Here is a 20530-nt window from a genome sequence, read left to right as displayed (position 1 = left end):
AATGCTGTGGGTGGTGGTGTCAGTGTCATTATCGGCGGTGGTGTCAGTGTCAGTGCTGGTGCTGGTGTCAGTGTCAGGGTCAGTCTCGGTGTCGGTGTCACTGTGTCGGTGCCGGTGGGCTCCATTGTGTCGCTCTGTCTCGCTGACTGGCGCGTCTGCTCGCGCGGCGCGGCGCGGCCGCCGACAGATCGTAGACCAGGGCATCATCCTGCACCGTTGCTCGTACCTGCGCGACTTCTGGAACATCATGGACGCGCTGGTGGTGGTGTGCGCCGCCATTCAGGCCACACTCGATCTGACGTCAGTGGCGGGCCGTCTAGCCGTAGGCACCGCGCGCCGTAGGCAGCGCGCGCTGTAGGCAGCGTGTTGCAGCCCAGACGGGACCGCAGTCCCTGCTCCAGCCCTTCGGGCCGGCCCCCGTAGGAGTTGTAGAAGGCAGGCCTGCCCAGTAACCCAGTAGACAGGCCGCCACCGGAAGGCAGAAACGGCAGTCGATGTCGAATAGTTTGGATTCCACCCTTTTAGCGTAAAAATGTATGATTTTTTGCTACTTAACGACCTTTTAGCTAAACACTAGACAAGAGGTTTTTAAGTAAATTGAAAAAAAAGAATCTATTCTTAGGTTTTGCATATTTGCTGGAGATTTTTACTTAAATTTTGTGGTTTAATAAGTGGAATGAGTAGGTTCTGGTTACGAGAAAAAGTTCGATAATTTTTTAGAAAACACATTCAATTGAATCAAATAATAGACTGTTTCCTTTTTTGGGGGGGCGGGCTCTTAACGTTTTGCTTGCGTTGCATTTTTGCGACCTATATTATTATAGGATCATAGACCTTTTCTAAAGTGGTCTGTGATAAGATTTGCTCGTTTACATCATGTTGATATTTGCTGCGGTTAGTTCTGCGAAAATGTCAAAAAGTTTTAATGAACGCACTAAATACAAGGAGATGATTGATTGAATGATTAATTGATTGATTGATTGATTGGTTGATTGATTGAATGAATGAATGAATGAATGAATGAATGAATGAATGAATGAATGAATGAATGAGCGTTTGCCTTATGGTAGGAGGGTGGTGGCGGCGGTCCTGACGCCTGTCGTTTCAGCAGCTCAGCTTTGCACTGTCGGCGGCCGGCGGCTAGCGCTGTCCGCGCCTCCGTTCCCTGTTTTCAGAGCCTATACTTTGATGGTGCCATGTATCAGTTGGTCGGTGTATCATATACTTATGTGGCTCATAGCGTAGGTTCGCTTTAATCAGAAAAACTTAGCTTTGCTTTGTCATGTTCCTGTGTGAAATACGGATAGAGTGCATCTGTACTGTATTTGTGTACGTACTCAGTAGAGTAGGACAGTGGGCCACTGGCTGTCCAGTCGTTACCAGTCCGCCGCTGCTGTCGGCTGCAGGGGTGCTTTGCCAGCGGCGTGTCGGTCCCTTTGTTTGTATATGATGTTGAGTAATCGGCTTGGGAGAGACTGCTGGTGCTCTGGTTGGTGGCTCCACTGCTCTTACGTGTCTTAACTAGATGTGTTTTGATTTTCCCTTTAGGTCATAGATATGGGTCTTATTCTCCATCCTGGTTCCTACCTACGAGAAGTGTGGAACGTTATGGACGCTACAGTTGTAATATGCGCCTTATTTTCGTTCATTTTTAATCAAACGTGAGTGGGTGGGGCAGCAGTTGTCGGGTCACTGCATCCTCGCTGTTGGGCCTGTGCTTGTCGGCAGCGTGTAGCGGGTACTGCGCTGGCCGCGCGCCAATGGCTGTCCTCCGTGGCCGTCCTATGTCGTCTCAAACTTGTCAGATCAAACACAGACGGCCATATATTCAGTTATGTTGATCACGTTTCCAAAAATATCCAACACTCAGTCTCAGGTACCCTGGCCCCTTGTGGTCTGCATTATTAATCTGCCTCAATATCGCTAAATTAAATAAATATTATCTGTTTGTTCATGTTTGTAATTTCATAAAGGAATCTGAGTTCGAAATGCAATTGACAAATTGTAAATATCTGACAACTGAAAGACGGCAAAGGACCTTCTCTAGTATATGAGAACTGTCGGTTGTATGGCTTCTGTGCATTTTTCTAGCGTAATCTGCTAGCTTGTTGCTATGCAACGGGTGCAACTTTTTCTATAAAGAATCATTGCTAACTATCGTCTTTGCATAAAGCCAAATGGCAAGATTTATTTGCCATCCTTACGTCGTATCATCGTATCATTTAGTCATATTGCAGATTTGACCTTATAAATTGCTAACACCAGGCCAACTAAAATTCATAAAATTTCAGTAATAACTACTTCAAAGAGTGTGTTTTGACGGTCACATTATGATCCAGAATCAAGTTGCACCTGCGAGTATACCATACCCATGTTAGCTTTGATAAAGAAGACATAAAATGATTATAGAAATTTTGTTTAAATTCCACCAGTGCCTTTTACGTAAATTATCCTCTTTTTATGTTACACTTTTCATATAGGTATGTTCTTTCACACATCAGCAATCAGAAAATTTGTTTTCTCTTATGTCACAAACATTTTTCCTTGTTCCTAATTTACTTTTTATTTGGATTTTGTGTGTCTGTAGGCACTGATACACTTTTGTGTTTGGTGTTTTGTTTGAATAAGATGTTCACTAAAACGGGCACTGGACCGTTTCGATGTGGGTTTTTGTCGTGCATTGTCGGTCCGTCGAGCATGGTAGCTGCGAGCGGCCGGCCGCGTGGCGGGACGCCGCCGCCGCCGCCGACCCCTCGCTGTGCGCCTGCCCCCGCTGACGCTGCTCCGTTGCCGTTTTCCAGGTGGTAGATCTAGGAGTAGTTTTGCATCCCGGCTCATATTGTAGAGATTTGTGGAACATACTAGATGCCACCGTAGTCATATGTGCTCTGGTAGCATTCGGACATGGGTGAGTTTCCTTCGGGTCTTATTCGCCTTCCTTTTATCCTGCTTGCTGGAACGTGTGGATTGCACAGTAAAAAATGCGGTGATAAAATTGGGTCGAATTATTCTCCTACTTATTGCATATTTTGCTTCATTTTCTTGCTTTCAACCTGATAATTTCATTTATGATTGTTGAGTTGTCTTGGGATTGTTTATGTAATGCAAGACTGTTAGAGCTTTCAAACTTGATATATTTCAACCGTCCAAAGTATATTTTTTGCTATTTACTTTATTTTGATTTCTTGATTTCCGTGATAATCAGGCCTGAAAGAAGCACACACTATCGTCACTTCGATATATGATTTTTTATCAGCACTTGTTGAATAAAATCATGCCTTTGGTTTATTTTGGGAGTGATGTGCAATATTATGAAAATATTAATGCTAAATCCAAGTTCTAGTAAATACTTTGTCACTTTTTAATATTAAATTGTCAAAAAGCATTCGATGACTAGTACTAAATATAATGTCATTGTGCTTCGCTTCCTTATAATTAATCGAGATGACAATTGATATTGTTATCTGTTAGGCCACTTTTCAAATTCATCTCTGCCTGAACAGCGTCACACAAAGAACAATGCATGCACCAAGCATGCAAGTAATTGTTGCATGACAAGTGTGAGAGGCCCGCTGACACCTGCCAATTTTGCTTCAGACATGTATTGGGGATATTTTTGGGCTCGAGAAAAGTATTTATAGGGATTTAACTTTAAACTCAGAAAGTGTTTATAACTTCGATATGCTCTCTGCCACGCTAAACTAGAAAATCTTTCATTATTAACGCAAAGCTTAAGATGTTCACTGGTCAACTTATATATATTTTTACATTTTCTAAGTAGGAAAGTCTGCTTTTCTTGCAAAGGTCAATAATTCGTTAGATTAATTTGCCTCAAAGCAGCCAGTGCGTTTGTCAGTTCCCGGCTGCTTATATCGCAGTCTGCCTGGTGCTGTGTTGATCTCTGATCCGGCCGCTCGCCCTGTGTCGTCCGATGTTGGACCGGTGTGTCACTGTCGGTTACAGCGGGAGCTCGACGGGGCAGAACCTCTCCACCATCAAGTCCCTGCGAGTTCTCCGGGTGCTGCGGCCGCTGAAGACCATCAAGCGCGTGCCCAAGTTGAAGGCGGTGTTCGACTGCGTGGTCAACTCGCTGAAGAATGTTGTCAATATTTTGATAGTGTATATGCTGTTTCAATTTATCTTCGCTGTGATAGCAGTGCAACTGTTCAACGGGAAGTTCTTCTACTGTACGGACAATAGCAAAGTGTTGGAACAAGAGTGCCAGTAAGTAGCCGTGGCGGAAGCGGAGTCAGGGACAGTGAAATGCCGCTTCATTATGAGGCTCCCATATGTTTTCCTTTCTTACTAAAGATAGATCAAAAGACTGTTCTGCAGCTTAAGTTATCGATATTTGTTAATCAATGCTTGAGAGAGCTGCCTGTCTGAAACAACGAACGGATGAATATCAGTTTGTGGGTGAAGCAACAAATGATAGTGAAAGTCATTCGTCAACATCATCCGTATTTTCACCTCACCTGAAATAGCGTCAGTACTAAGAAAGGTTGCTTTTAAAAATGCTATGATTTGCTTTAAAACTATTGATAAAAAAATGCTGACATTGACACTTTAGAGTTAGACAAATTACACCAATATTTTGGGTTTGACATAAAAACCTGGTCGCTGACCACCTGTGTGTCTTCTGTGTGCGCGCCCACCAACAGAGGAGAGTACTTTGTGTACACGGACGATAACCAGCCGCCGGAGGTGCACGAGCGGAAGTGGAATAAGCAGGACTTCCACTACGATGACGTCATGATGGCCATGCTGACCCTGTTCGCCGTCCAGACCGGAGAGGGGTGGCCCACGTGAGTTCACCTCCCCTGTCTGAAGCGTCCGGCCTCTGCAGGACACTACTGCGCTATGATATTATTGAAATATTAAAAAATGCCACTGCTAAAAGTTAACTAAATTTATTATTGTATCAGACCTGTCAACTAGAGGATTTGAACTCCGTGACATTCTGATTTCATGATTTTCAACGTGAAAGGAACTCGAAACCGGCATTACTGTGCAACTGATTGTTTAATTTATAATTTATTCTGAGTGGCGCCTCAGTTTGCCACTATTGCCATGCGCTTAGTCCGTGGCTAGAGTATTTCCTGAAGTGAGACTGTCCGGCTAAATGAGTTTGCCTGGTGGAGTAGGTTTCAATTATCCTCCTCCCTGCCGCAGAGTGTTGCAAAACTCGATGGCGGCCACCTCTGAGGACAACGGTCCGAAGCCGCACTACCGGATCGAGATGTCGCTCTTCTACATCGTCTACTTCATTGTCTTTCCGTTCTTCTTTGTCAACATCTTCGTGGCGCTCATCATCATCACGTTTCAAGAGCAGGGCGAGGCCGAACTGCAGGACGGCGAGCTGGACAAAAACCAGGTAATTTGTGTGTCTGTGTGTGTGTGCAGGGGGGTGGGTCACCAGCGTGATTCGGTCAGGCTTTGTCTGCGTCAATTACACGGGTGGCGATTTTTTGCTCACGTTATTTTGAGGATATATACCAGGGATCGGCAAATGGTGGGGCATGCCCCCTTTGGGGGTAATGTAGCCCTTTCGGTGGGGGTAATGAGGGATTCTGAGAAAGCCTATCTTTTTAGAGTTTGTAGCTCCAGTGATGGAGCCATCGTGACTGTTGCATCCCAGGGTTCAAAGATTAGCCCAGGCCAAAGGCACAGCAGTCAGCACACATTGATTAGATACCAATTTTCACGTACCTGCTCGCCTCACCATCTCACCCCTCCGTACAGTCGTACAAAAGCAGCTGCAACTTTTGACCGTCGCCCGTCTGTTGGCGTTTCAACAGCCGCTAACGTAAGGGGGATGAGTCGATCGGACCCCCGCGGCCTCTCGGACTCTGATATGGAGCTGTGCATGAAAAAGACGAACGTGCTACCCATGACAATAGGAAGCCGGTGCTGCCCATTTTTAAGGTCCTTGGTCATTCCGTCTCATTCAAGAGGGCAATGACAAGTGTCGAGAAAATCGGGACCCGCTATAACTCCTTGAAGTGAGAGTTTATGGCTCAAGATGATCTCCAGAAAAAGCTCATAAGCCAACGGTCATTATGGGTCCAGAGGCCAGTTTTACCAACAGAAAAATAGCCGCCTGCCGGAATTTTTGCCTAAAGATCGTTTCACATATGGAGCGTAAACGGTACAGCCCTATCCGCTTACGAGCCCATCGCGTTTACGCTCCGTATGTGAAGCGGTCTTGAGGCAAAAATTCCGGCAGGCGGTTATTTTTCTGTTGGTAAAACTGGTCTCAGGTCATGATATTTTCCGGGCTGGTAGAAAAAAAAACATGATGGGCTCGAGGGTACAATTTGGTCGTGATCCAATGCCTTTTACGTGAGCTTTTAACGAAAAACCACCCGCCGCCCCTATACGTACAAGGGTTAAATGGGATATAGCATAGGCGGCGGAACGGGGAGGGCACCGGGGCACCATGCACCCTTTGATTTTTGCATTTTAACATTAGCCCTATGGGCGTTGCATGGAAAGAATGGGACCAAAAGTCAGCAGTGCCCCCCCCCCCCTCACCTCCACCTTAATTGAAGGTGTTCCGCCGCTACTGGGATATAGGCATTAAATGTTTTGTGAAGGAAGTGTCATGTTTTAAACTTGATGCATTGGAAATGCACAAATCCCCAAAGAGTTCCAGGACGGTATGGAATTTCAGTAAACTTGGTTGTGTCAGCAATGGGGTCTGGTAGGTTGGGGTAATGGCTCTGCCTGGCGCCCAAAAAGGGGGCACGACCCCGAATGACCTGCCGACCACTGATATATACCTTGTGAAGATCGCTAGAAAATATTTTTTATAAAGCAATCGTATTTGCCTCACATTTCCTGTAAATTGTGTTCGGGAAACTGCCTTTCTCGCATAAAAAGTGACACCTAATGTCAAGAATTTGCAATGGGACTGATGGATTAATTCCCGTTATCTGTTACCGAGTTACTTTTATTTATAAAAAAAAGTGCTTGAGCCCAGTTATGCCAATCATTTGCCTGGCACACACTTTGCTAAGTTGAGGACATTGTAGCCCATTCTTCCTCCTTGCAGCTGGCTTCAGTCTATTCTGATTTATGGTCCTCTCGTTACAGAAATCCTGCATAGACTTTGTTATTCAAGCGAGGCCTTTGGAGAGGTACATGCCAAAAGATAGAAAAAGTTGCAAATACAAGATGTGGAAGATAGCCGTCTCAACTCCGTTCGAATACTTCATTATGGTTTTGATTATTCTAAACACACTTCTTCTGATGGTCAAGGTAAGTGAAATAACAGCTCCCACTTCTTAATAATTGAGTTCAAAGCTTATTGTCTTGATATTGATTTATCAATAATAATGTAATGTAAATTATGTCATATTTTAGTGTCGGCAGTGATGTTTTGTTCCTTGCTTCAACTCGATTTGATGTCCGTTGTACTGTGCTAGAAATATGTGCCACTGAAACCATCTGTGCTCGTATACCTGTCAGAGCGCACATGTGACCGTCTGACGGCGAAGTAACCATGTGTGTGTGTGTGTGTGCGTCTGTGTGTCTGAGACTCAGCTGTGTGTTGAAGTATTATTCACGCGGGTACACTGTTGACCAGGGTTGAACACATGCTGTGATCGTGTTGTCACGTCCGGAGGTGTCTGAACGGCCGTGCTCTCGGAAACGCCCGCGCTGTCCGCGGCGCGGCGGTTCCTGCCGGGCCGGTTCAGATCCCTCCGGGCGGCCGTGGCGCCCCGTGCCGTGTCTCGTCGTGTGCCCTCGCTCTCTGATGTTGTCTCCGCGGAGGGGCGCGATGACGCCGTCTGTGTACAGAGCCGGGTCAGGTGTGGCTTGCCTGTACGTCTGTGCGCGCGCCGCCGTGTGTCTGTGCAGGCATGCAGAGCCGGCCTGGCACCGCTTTGTCCGCAGACCGCTACCCAGCACAAGCACAACGCACTTGCCTGTGTATGAGCCAGCATTTGACAATGGTAGCTTTTTAGAGAGCAATGAGATGATGCCGAGCACGCAGCAGAACCTTTTCAGTAGAGCTGCATGTGGTCGATGCAATAATGTCTCACCCTTTGTTAGTGATGTAGTAGCGTGAGTCGCATATGAATTTTGATTGCTTTGGATAGTGTCGCTTATGTTTATGTTTGATTATGAAACGATGTTTATGTTTCATGTTCAGCACTTTTAGTCAGTTTGTTTCAGTTTGTGCTGCTGGTTAATTACAAAAGAAAATCCGATAGCAGTCCAAGCACCACGACAAAATTGCAACATAAAAGCTTTGCACACGCTTGTACGTGCATGTGTGTACTGTTCTGCACCCTAGTAAACATGTGGGATCATTTAACTTTTCAGATTATGCCTTCTCTGTAATTTTGTTAACTCTTAGCGAATGTGTTTGTTTTTTAGTAGTTAACCCTCGCCCATGTAGGGGGGTTGGTGGCCCCCCCCCCTGAGGTTTTTCTTAGCTACACGCCGAACCGTTTCAGATAGCCTGCTCAAATTTTTCAGTACCCTATGAGGCATCCTTTGCGCAACGTTTGGTATTTTTTTGTCAAGGTCATGTCAGGTCACGGAGTTATGACGTCATAAAGGGAACAACCTCCGGCCAGATTTACGCTAAATTGGAGATTGCTTAACATTGGTATAAATGCCGACTGACCTGACACACTGATGGATTGTTTTAGAATCACAACTGGCTGATTTGACATTGGCACAATGTCCGTTGACATTTTGAAGGTTACTAAAGGTCAAGGTAAGGTCAGTGGCCTCGGTTGACCTGTAATGACTTCTTGCGCTTGTATGCCTTTTCGGGGTATTTTGATGCCCTGAATTCGAATTTGCTATCCATTTCAGGCATCGTCGGTTGTTTCTTGTAGTTCACTTTGGGGCGGTGTTTCACGGGACGCTGCTACCACGCTGCTATCAAATTGCGCGAGCTGACGTCACACTTGTGGTAGTGTTGGAGCAATGGGCCTGTTGATGTTTCCATGGAAACCCAATTTGACACGTGTAAAAGCAGCGTGCTGCTATCACCGGTGAAACAGGGCCTGGGTCAGGGTCAGGTCAGTGACGTCACACGCCTGACGTGACCCAATGCACAAATGACCTTGCAGACTTCCGATGCTCCCAACGCATCATTTTTAGAGTTATGACATCGAAATACACACCAAACGATAGAGAACTGATCAAGGATCACGATAGTGAAGATTTCAAGTCAATATCTCTTACCGTTTTGCCGCAATCGGCGCGGAAATCTGAAAACGTTAGATTTTTCCGAAAATTTGACCTTTGACCGGTCATAAGTAGGTCAAATGTTGACCTAGGACCAAAAAGTATACCACCAATCGCGAGATCTCGTTGAGAGCAATCAGTTGTTTTTTTCCGCTAAGCTCTACGACGCTCTGTTTTCAAACGCCGGGGGGGGTCGCACCAACCCCCCCCCCTGCATGGGCGAAGGTCGCAAAACACCGTTTACGGGCGAGGGATAAATAATATCTTATCATTGCCAGAATTACAAATGTCATGTTAGGAAAATTGCCTTCAACATCATGAATCATGATGAGGTACATTTAGGCTAAAAGATGATTATTAGCTTCTTATCATAAAGATAGCAAATTGAAAAGATTCTGACGATGAGCTACTTGTATTTGCATTTCGCAATGCGCATCCTAGCATTACAGATAAGCAAATACCTGCGGGATTACTAACATTACCTAACTGTTGGTGCTCAATGCTAGGATATATATAACGCTAATGCAATGCTATTAGTGCATGGCCGAAGGATGTTTGCTCATAAAAGTATATTAAGCTTGGAGAACGCAATGACATGCTTTGCACTATAAAGATAAACAACGTTATGCGTTCTATCCTTTAACGTCAAAAATATCAAGCCATTTAGCGACTGTCTTTGAAATTTTGTTGTGTACAATTGTATGGTCATATAGCTGCAATATTTTTGTCATTAACTTCAAAGGGGGAAGTTTTAGTTAACCCTATTAGTGGCAGGGGGGGTTGTTTTTATCCACCCCTCAGGTTTTTCGGGAATATCTCCGAAACCGCTGAAGCTACGATGCTGAAATTTTCTGACTTTTCCTAAAACTAAATTGGGCACATTCCCTGAAAATTTCAAGTTCATAACTTTACCAGGGGCGGCTCCAGAGCACTGGGAATTGGGGGGTCCTATTCGTGAAGCGAGTCATTTGGGCGAAGATCACGATGCTGCACCAGTTTTACGAACAGTGAATGAAAGGTATCATGTGATAACATATACAAAGTTATTGTGCATCCTCTTTTGACACGTTTTTGCTATAATAGGCGGATCCAGGCGTCCAAAAAGGGGGGTTATTTTTTACCTCCCAACATAGGTGCCCTGACACCGCCTATGCATGACCAATACAATTTTAGTCGTTCTCTCATAAGAAAAGTGTAACATAACAAGACCATTGTCACCCTTTTTAGAAACAGTACCAACAAAAACCTTATTTACTATACTTTTTGTGTACCCCCAATCTCAATTATCTGTATCCGTCTATGATTTTTGAAAATGCATATTTTTAGGATCCATGTGAATTCCTGGTTCATTCTCTATCGATCGGCAAAAGTTGCGTTAAGATTGGTTCAGAAACCTGGCCGTGATAAACAGTCTAAAATGTATCTGCAATTTGCCCGTTTTTACCCCCCTCTACCCCCCTATTGACATTTTTCAATTTTATTTTTTTTAGAAATGTAGATCTCGTTGAGCGAAATCGAATGCCGTTTGAATTTTGAAAATCGGCCCGTTAGATCTCGAGATATCAAGGGGGGGGTCGTAAACAGCCCCCCCCTGCCACTAATAGGGGGTAGCCAGGAGCCTGCCACTAATAGGGTTAAGAATAACTCTTTTTTAACACGTGCTATAGTAGTTCACCTTGAGCATTGTCACATATCCACAGCAGATCTGGTTAAATTGCACTAAATGTATACGCTGCCGAGTATACGGTCGCTGTTCGCATGTGCCTCTGGTAACTCAAGCATGTTCGCCCAAACTTGGTTTCATGCGCCGGCTGTACAAACTGCGTGGTCACGGGCCCTTGGCAGTGCTCTGTGTTCCGGGAACCAACTGCTGGCGACCGGTGGTCATCGAATGGCTTTCGCTGTGGCTGCTACCGTCCTGATGACATGTGAACAAACTGCATTCTGCTGCTGCTACTGTGCTGCTCTGACGATGGATGTATGTGTTGCTACCTGCTGCTGCTACCTGCTGCTGCTACCTGTCGCCGCTACCGCCGCCGCTACCGACTGCTACTCCGCGCGGCCGCGCGAGGCGCGAGACCCGCGGGTTCGGCCGGCCGGCCGGTCCACTGTAGGCGTTCGGGCCGGTCTAGCCTCTCAGAATCCCAAATTTTTTTCTCGCTTTTATGAAAACAAAAAGCATACCAATCGACGGCAAAATGTCCACACATTACATAAATGACAGTTATTTGGTCCTGCAACATCTTGGTATGGGGAGAAAGGAGCCTCAAACACAAAGTTTTTTTGGACCGTGGACAAGTCATGATTAACGCATGTTTGAAGAGTCAAAGTATATGCCATGGGGATCCTATGTGCGTTAGTTGTCCACGTCAATGTTTTTATGAGTTGTTCTGTGACATGTTACGATCAATCCTGCGGAAAGAGAAATGAGATGAGGTGCATCATTAAGCAACATGAGAGATCAACATATCATCGCGTCATCTCATATTTTTGAAACTAACATCGATCACTAAGTTAGAGCCGATCTTTTGAGTACCCCTAGGTCCCGCTCTAAATTGTGCGTCACAATACGCAGTGGGATGTTACTGAACTAGTCAGACAGTATAAAAGTGCGCAAACGTGCGCCTCGGCGGCTATGCAACATTTTGCAACACACTGCTCACCAATATCCCGTGCCCCACTGGAGAGCTGCTATTCATAGCCCCCTTCTAACTCCATAACTACTAGACCGATTGTCAAAATTCAAAAGGCATCTGATAGCCCTGGAAAAATTGTTTAAAAGTACCTAATCTTATTGACCTCAAGGTCACCGATGACGTCACAGGTAAGGTCAAAGTAAGAGTTATCGAAGTTTTAGCTTGTTTTTGGACTCTGGTCGCCGGCTAGTAACTCAGATAAGCCTCATTTTTGATAATACACTCAAGAATATGTCTTATATACCCTGATGGTGCCAAACTTGTACAATTAGTTTTTCAAGTCGACGCCAGGTCATCCTAGGTCACGGAAATTTCAAATCATGCCCCGGTCGCGTGACATATGTTTTATGGTCGATTTAGGCTATATGTTCGGAAGACTGTGTCGTATGTGTCATTCAAGGCCATTTTCAGCTGAATCTAGCTGAGGTCAAGTCACTTTCAGGTCAGAAAAGGTCAACTTTTGAAGTTTAAGTTTTCATTAAAAAATGTGTCTATCAGATGCCGTTTTAGCTGAGGAACACGATGGTGATATTCATTTTGTGGTACGATATTTTCGAAAAGTCAAAAACGTATAGTACAAAGGTTTAATAATACCTATAATTTTTTATTTTTGATGCTATTAGTTTTCTAAAGTTTAAAATTTTTAAAAATATGAGATGTTAGTTTAAGAGTCCTGTGTATTTTGAGTTCTCCAATGCAAAAAAAAAAATACAATCCAGCTTTAAAACTGAGCTCATAATCCTCGCCGGCACAGGCCATTTGGCGTCCTTTGAAGGCACAGGGAGGGGGGGGGGGGGGGGGGGTGTACGACCCCCCCCCCTCGCGTTTGGCCCCTGATCGAGCTAGAGCTTCGCGGAAAAGACAAGCGTGTTGCCCGTGACGAGAGGAAGCCGATGATACCAGATTTTAAGGTCCTAGGTCATCGGTTGACCTTCCAGGTCAGGTCAATGACCCAAAAGTCGGGAAAATCGGGACCTGTGAACGTCGTAAGTGTGGCTGCTATGAGGTCTTTCGGGGTGCTGATCACGAATATCATGTTAGTTTTGATCACAGGCGATGCCTTTATGCATTTAGACCAGGGCCTCGTTTCATAAAAGGAATTACTTACGGCGTTCCGTCTATTATGCCAGATTTGGCGTATTTGATGCCAATTCGGTTTCATAAAGCCGGACACCGGAGTAATTCACGCCATCGAAATTACGGAGCTTCATTTACGGCAAATGCTCGATTCCAGACCAATTGATGCCATTTGGGTTTCATAAAACGACGTAATTAACGCCAAATATTTTATCAAGTTCTTGATATCAGTGGTGTAAACTACGCACAAAAATGTTGCGTGAATTTGAATTAATGTGAAGATTCGAAGCTAATTTTTAATATATTTTATAATGTTGAGCCCGGTGAGGAAGAAAGAACAGCCAAAATGAGAAAAAGAAACTGCAAATCTTCTGTACCAGTCGCTTTTTGTGGCAACTATCGGAATTTTGTTTATTCGCCGCGCCGCGCCACTTTCGTAGTAAGGCACTTCTGCTTAGCTGGCTTTCTGCTGTTTTCAATATATTGATTTAATAAAGGATGGTATTAAATATCAATTTTGTTTTTTCATAAATAATTTTTAAGATTAAAATTCAACGTAATTGTTTTATAATTTCTCGTAAAAAAAGTGTTGACACGAAATTGTAATTTGTAGGACGCTTGATAAATTACGGTAACTACGCAAATGTGCTTAGTTACGGAGGTGTAAACAATTCCAGTTGTGGCTTTGTGAAACCGCTTCATTTGCGCTCCGTAGTTTGAAAGGGTGTGAATTACGGAAAGGTGTAAGTTACGGCAGAGTTTTATGAAACGAGGCCCAGGTTGGGTCAGGTCAGGTCAGGTCAACCGGTAGGGGTCCTGCCGGGTATTCGTAGTACGTGTCAACCGCCTCTGACAGCTTGGTACGAAGGCACCAAAACTACTTCGTAAATGTTCAGATGGTTGCTAAATTCGAATTCAGCTCCAAAAACTACCCTAGAAACATGTACCTAAAACTCAAAAAGAGAACCGAGGTCATCAAACGTCAATTACCTGACCTGACCTTCAAGTGACCTTGACACCCACCATAATGCATACGACCAGCATCATATCACAAGTTGGAACGCTTGAAACCACGAAAAGACTGCAAACGCGAGCCGACATACGCCGAATCGCGACTCCGGCCAAACATGGTCTCGAGAAACAGGTCATAGGTGAAAGGTCGTTTGGGTCAGGGTCATGAAATTTTTAGGGTAGATGTAAGGTTGGTTGACTTGAGAGTACTGAAAGTTTCGTTGCGATCGGTCGACTTTTACGCGAGTTATTTGCGAAAAACCGAGGGGAGGGGGTCCGTTCGACCCCCTCCCCCCTAAAGGGGGAGGGTTAAGTGCTGTGGTCACAACGCACTCGTCAACTGTACAGTGCATTTAAATACGATTTCCTGGTGATAAAAAGCCCGAAAGTTCAATAAATCATAGAATGGACGCGCTCCGTTTTTGCCATAAATATGCAACATTTCGTGCAGCCCATGCACATTGCAAAAGCTTATGACATGGCCAAGGTGATCCGTCCACGTTCTCTAATGAATTTGCTACAGATTGGTGTGCCATTTGTAGGCGTAGGTCGCCTAGATTCAAATCTATGAGGACTGAAAGGTGGTGAGAGGCTAGACCCACTGAAACGCCCACTGTGCGGTCGGCGGCGGCGGCGGTGCCCCTCGCGCTGACAGCAGCATGGTCCTCGCGGCGCTGCGGCATGAGCGCCGTGCCTGCAGCGCTGTGCCACGGGCGCCGCCCCAGCTGCGACTGTGTGTATATGACGGCATGGCGGCTCGCTCTGCTGTGCTACATATGAGTTAGGATTTCTCAGCGCGCGTCCAGCTCAGCTCTCCCAGCCACCGACAGACACGGACTCTCACTGCCAGCAACACGCCCACGCACACACTGTAACAGGCGCGCACCCACCCGCGCTCATAGACATGTGCAGATGGACGGGTACATGTGTGCACACGCGAGTGGACACGGCGAACACAAATAATACGTGCTCTCAAATGTAGCGCCGTAGCCAATTTATTAGGACATAGCTATGGCGGGCAAGGGATCTGCTAAACAGCACACAGCAATTGTGGCGATTTGTACAGAAAACTGCGGCCGTCATTCAAGTGTTTCCCTGTAAATTTTGTATGAAGTTACAATAAAATTGCCTTGTTATTTACAAGTTTTTGACGTTTTAATTTAGATTGAAGTGTTCATTTGTAAAAAGTCATTGCAGTATCAGGTACAGTAGTATGCTCCTGGAACCTTTGAAATTCAAAGATGCTAAGCTAATTATTCACCAGTGGTTACCAATTTGTCACACTTGTAAAAATGATGTAAACGGCAAAATAAATGTCAGGCAAGATACAAACGGGAAACTATATTTCCGATAGCATCCTGTTCGAAGGGCGAATGCAAAAAGGGTGTTAAATGGTCTCCCTATTACGAGAGGTGTAAAGGAACGCACGACAGCCTTCATGACAAACGTCTCACAGAACAAAGATATTGCAACTGATAATGACTAAAACAACACAACGAGAGCAACTTTCTTATTTAAGGCAGGATGGAAATGTCCTGTTTTCTTCTGGGTTGCTACAACTTAGTGTTCATAAACTGTTTTCTGCATATAGTTATGGGACGGCCGACATTTTGATGAAGCATTGGTGCGCGAAGGATGGTCTAGCCGCCTCAACATGCACGTCTGACGGTTGTACAGTTGGAACTTGGTTTACTGTTTTGTGTGGGCAGCCGGCTGGCAAAGGACGTCTGCCACGCACCGTCTGCTGTCGTTCGGCGCGTGTCATTTACCGAAACCATAGCCAATCCGGCCGGAACGCCTTCCGCTATACTTCAGCTTCTGCCCAGGGTTGCCAGATCCAGAATGGTCCTTATCGCCAAATTCGCCCCTCGAATTTCGCCAAAATTCGCCAAGTAGGATGCACTGTATAAGCATACGTATAGTCTGTTCCATATCAAGTTTGCAGTCGGAGTTTCTTCGGCAGATCGCTCCTCCGCTCAAGAATTTGCGTCTTAAAATGTAAAAGAGCTATATATGTATACAGAAATCATGCACTGCTTTCAACAGGGCACTTCGGCTGCAAGCTTGAAACGGAACAGAGTATAGCAGCGCAAGTTGGCGTAGGTGTAACCGTGTTCACGATTCGTTTCCAAGTTCACGATTTACCTATCTCGTTTCTCATATTCATTTACATAACATCTACATACATTCTCATATTCAATCAAGAAGATATTTTCATCAGGAACATTTTATATTTGAGTGCGTAATATGAAACGTTGAAAGGTTAAGTTAATCAGATTACGAAATATTTCGTAACGATGTTTTTTGCTTTGTTTTGTTCATTTTTTAAAATAATATTCGGTGATTTAGAGGTGAACTCTGGAAATTCGCCAATATTTGACGTTTTATCGCCTATCGCCAAACGCCGTGCTTCTATCGCCAATGACTTTCAAAATTCGCCAAATTGGCGACATATCGCCAAGTCTGGCAACCCTGCTTCTGCCCTTCTGTGTGGCTCGGAACGCTCCATGTCCACGCTGTGAATTAGCAGCCAGGCTCAAATGGCCAACCGACGCCTATTGACTATGGGAGCGCAAATGGCACACGTCTCTTGCATTGCCTGGTCCTACTGCATTTAGCTCATCATGCTTGTTTCTGCATCGTTGTTAACAGTTGTGTCTGTTTCTCGGTCCAGAACTACCCCCAAAGTGATTCCGAGGAGAAGGTCGTGCGAAATCTGAATAATGTCTTCACCTTGCTGTTTGCAATAGAATGTGCGCTCAAGGTGGTGGCCTTTGGAGTCAGGGTAAGACAGTAGACAGCTTCATTTTAGAGCTATCATCTAGCTATTCACGTTAGTCCATTCTCTTTTTGTTTACTTTTGTTTTTAGACCTTATGTTATATTTTAAACTATCCTTTTACAATTCCTGCCTGTTTGACCGAGCCAGCGTTCCGCCTGATCCTGGTGGGGCAGAGGCTGCTGCTCTCTTCTCAGAGCTAACTGCAGCGTCTTCTGACCAAAATAAACATCCGGTTTGTTTGTGGGCTGGGCACCACTGGAAGGCCCTGTGACCCAAAGCAGAGGCTGAAACGCTTCTGGTAGATAGCATGCCGCGCATAATTCAGCGAGAAGCCACCCGAGCCGCCATGGGATTTGAATAGGGCGCTTCTCATGTCGTCTGTTTCTACTTTGTGGTCTCCTGAATCCACCGGCATCCCCATTGCATGTCCGTTTTTGTTTGGTTCGCCAGACGCGTAGTGCATAACGGAGGCGGCTCCTGACGAGCGCCCGCGCCGCCGGTCAGGAGCCGCCCGCCAGCCGACTCCTGCCCCGGCCCTCCGCCCTCCCGAGGTCTCCTGAGCATGTGCATGCCCGTGGCGCGGTCGCAGCCGGCGCGGGGCGACGGGCCGCCAGCCTGATCGGCGGCTGTGCCGTTCGCCGGGGGACGGGCACTCGCCGGGGCGGCGCCCGGCACCCGGCGCCCGGCGCCCGGCGCCCCCATCAGCCGGCCGGCGCGCGCATGATCCGTCAGCTACCGATTTGGGCCCGCCGGCGGCATGTGACCACACCACTGCACGGAGAGCACCGGCTGCTGCACTCGCCGCATCAGTGCATGTCAAGCCACACCGAACCCCGACCGGCCCGGGCTGGGGACGGGCGGGGAGCGGGGCGGGGTGCGGACTGCGGGCCCGGCCGCCAGGCCGAGCAGCGCGCGCGTCTAACCGACTGTTTTGTCCTCCCTTAGCATCATGGCGCCAACGACACGTTCTTGGATATACTCGTATACTCGAACCTCCTACTTACATTCCTGTTCACTCTGGAGTGCATTCTAAAGATAGTGGCGTACGGACTGCGGGTAAGAGCCTGCCATCCCCGATATACCGTCTCTGGCACCGCACCCTCCCTCCCGCCGCTGTGCCCCCTCTATCTGTTCGTTTCCTCGTTTAAATGTGTGCTGTGAGGTACCGTTAACGGTTCCAGGGATCATTGCCCTTTTAAATATACTACATAATTCATAGATTGCTAAACAGGGTGCCTGCTTTTTATTTGGGAATCAGTTCCTCGCTGGGATCTTAATGACTTTGTTGGGTGTTATGATTTGTTCGATTTTTAGAATAATCTATTTTCCTGGCTGATACTGTTACGTCTGTATTTTAAAATGATTGCTTTCATTCCTTAGAAAAAACGCGTTCTCCACAAATGTTCTCATTTAACGTGCCTAAAGCTGCTTTAACTAATTGCATATTCGAGGTGCACTACAATGGAAACGATACAAGAAAAACTAAGGAACTTTTGGCGAACATTTTTTCAATGAAGTTGATTTCTCTTTTATCAATATCAGTGGCGCGGGAACTTCTTCCAGAGGGAGGGGGGGCTGCACTATAATAGAGATCAACCTAGGGTACCCCAAATCTAGTTTTCTCACCGGTTTTAGGCCACTTATTTTTCACACCTTGGCCTTTTCAACGGAAAAAAGAGAAAACATTTACAAAAAAGTGAGGCATTCCATCTCAGCTGAGTGAAGAAACTACCGTTTTGGCAACCTGGAATACAGGTTTTAATCTGCCAAAGGAGTTGCCGAGCCAGTGAAAGACGTGGATTTTTCACTTACATGCTTTCTTTCTGTGTGACCCACAACCCCTAATTTGGGGAAAACAAGCTGTCCCAACAGCTCCTGGCCTTATGAAAAGTTGTGGGGCACCGCCCCCACGGCCCAAAGTTGTGGGGGCAAGCTGCCCCCACTGCCCCTGGCTTCCGCGCCTATGTATGAATCTATGAAATTATTTTGGTAGATTTCCGATTTCGATTCCTTCAGTTGGAGGGGCTCAAATACATAACGAGCCCCCCAGCCGAAAAGTTGGAGGGGCTCCGTCCCCGCTAGCCCTCCCTCCCCCCCCCGTTCCCGTGCCACCGAACAGTATTATGTATATTTACAACTTCATGCAGATATTCACAGGCTAATTATTGAGCGTTGTTTTCCTATCTGAATTATTTCACGAAAATTTCGAGTTTGTAATTATTATAAAGCACCTGTGCCTTTCCTAAGTAGCCCATTGTTTTGGTCTTCTTCTGTTATCCTTATGTGCTCGTTATACTTTATGCTTGTTTTGCTACGTGAAGTTATGGTGAAAAGATACACCCCTGTAAACGTGTTTTGCTTTTGCTTTATAACGTAAAACCTTTGTGTGTTGAACAATAATCCTACTCCACATAATAAAACAATTGTGTTTACTTATTCTTTATGTCGAACATTAATCCTACTCCATATAATAAAAAGATGATGAACCACATTTTGTTTGTTTTTTCGATTTATTTTACTTTACTGAAGAACTTTCAATGCAACTTTTGAGAACGCGGTTTTCTTTTTTCAAGCAGAAGTGTGGCACATATGAGTTACTTACATTCAAAACCCTATGCTTAAAAGAAATTCAATCTACAAGTAATTCGACATCATTGCCCTTTTACCGTCTCAAATTATTTCCGGAAATCACTTAGGGAGATTCTTAATTCCTATGTAATGGGATGTTTGATGAAATAAACCGGCGGGGAACAGCACGTCTTCAAAATTTGTAACACTTTTTTGCTTTTTTAATGTTACACAACATTGTATTGTAACTTATCTGAGTGATGCAGCTTCAAGTTAAAGCTGAAAGCTAAGAGTACTTTGTCATCACATAACCTATATCAATGCATTGTTTGCATTTCCGAAGCTGTATAATGCAGTTACTGTTTGCAGCGTCTCGATATATCAAAGTCTATCTCAATAGGTTATTTTTCTATCTCTCTATCGGCGCTCGCTATCACTAACGTTCAGTTCAGGTGCATGCTGCGCGCTGTGTGCCGGTGTAAGTGTCCGAGCTAACTCCTCTCGTGCACTGACCTTCTTCTCGTCTGTGTGTGTGTGTGTGTCTGTCCGGCGAGGACAGAACTTCTGCAAGGACAGATGGAACACGTTCGACCTGATCACGGTGCTCGGCTCAATCGTGGACGCCATCGCCACCGAAACGCAGGTAAGACGTCGCTGATCGCCGGCGGAGGGCGTTACGAGACACCGCTGGGAGCCGGCACAAGTTGCATTACAGCGACGCCACCGGCCACGTGCAGAAGGGGCGCCGTGGATAGGCACATGTGGCGCCGTCGAGCCACCGCGAGCAGACGGCGCTCCCGACCCAAAATATCCACCATTCACAAATTGGTACTTCAGTCGGATTTTGTTAGAGTCTATTAAAGTGATGTTATCAATTAGTTTACACAGCCCTAATCGGCTGCAGTTGGGGTTCGAAATTATGTGATGATTTTTGTCTGTGTTTTTTTTTTCTTAGGCACCGATTATTTTTTACGTGCTAAAAAGCTGACGTGGCGATGTTCACAGCAGTGCCTGCTCCATTTCAGATGACCAGCTCCATCAACCTGGGTTTCCTGCGACTGTTCCGAGCAGCTCGTCTTATCAAACTGCTCCGACAGGGTTACACCATCCGCATCCTGCTGTGGACCTTCGTGCAGAGCTTCAAGGTCCGTATCTGATCCTGAATTGGAGGCCCGTGAGAAGTTGGA

At 45.7% G+C, this 20530-nt stretch overlaps 1 protein-coding gene across 13 annotated transcripts in view; it reads left to right on the top strand.

Moving 5' to 3' along the window:
- The window catches only part of LOC122366826 (voltage-dependent calcium channel type A subunit alpha-1-like), a 78193-nt gene that overhangs the window by 37569 nt on the left and 20094 nt on the right, over positions 1 to 20530 (top strand). For 8 of the 13 annotated variants that reach the window (XM_043339434.1, XM_043339431.1, XM_043339437.1 and 5 more), the window contains 8 exons: positions 1549 to 1661; positions 3964 to 4224; positions 4662 to 4805; positions 5173 to 5374; positions 7096 to 7260; positions 16669 to 16779; positions 19903 to 19986; positions 20369 to 20488. In XM_043339434.1, the coding sequence (XP_043195369.1) occupies positions 1549 to 1661; positions 3964 to 4224; positions 4662 to 4805; positions 5173 to 5374; positions 7096 to 7260; positions 16669 to 16779; positions 19903 to 19986; positions 20369 to 20488 (1200 nt within the window). Of the gene's footprint in view, positions 1 to 187; positions 301 to 1548; positions 1662 to 2801; positions 2909 to 3963; positions 4225 to 4661; positions 4806 to 5172; positions 5375 to 7095; positions 7261 to 16668; positions 16780 to 17720; positions 17832 to 19902; positions 19987 to 20368; positions 20489 to 20530 lie in introns of all 13 variants that reach the window. The other 5 variants (XM_043339432.1, XM_043339430.1, XM_043339436.1 and 2 more) reach the window with 3 other exon arrangements.

Source organism: Amphibalanus amphitrite, unplaced genomic scaffold (assembly GCF_019059575.1).
Source record: "Amphibalanus amphitrite isolate SeventyFive unplaced genomic scaffold, NRLGWU_Aamphi_draft 000833F_arrow, whole genome shotgun sequence".
Classification (NCBI taxonomy): domain Eukaryota; kingdom Metazoa; phylum Arthropoda; class Thecostraca; order Balanomorpha; family Balanidae; genus Amphibalanus; species Amphibalanus amphitrite.
The sequence above is the reverse complement of the archived record's forward strand: the minus strand, read 5'-3'. Positions and strand labels throughout refer to the sequence as shown.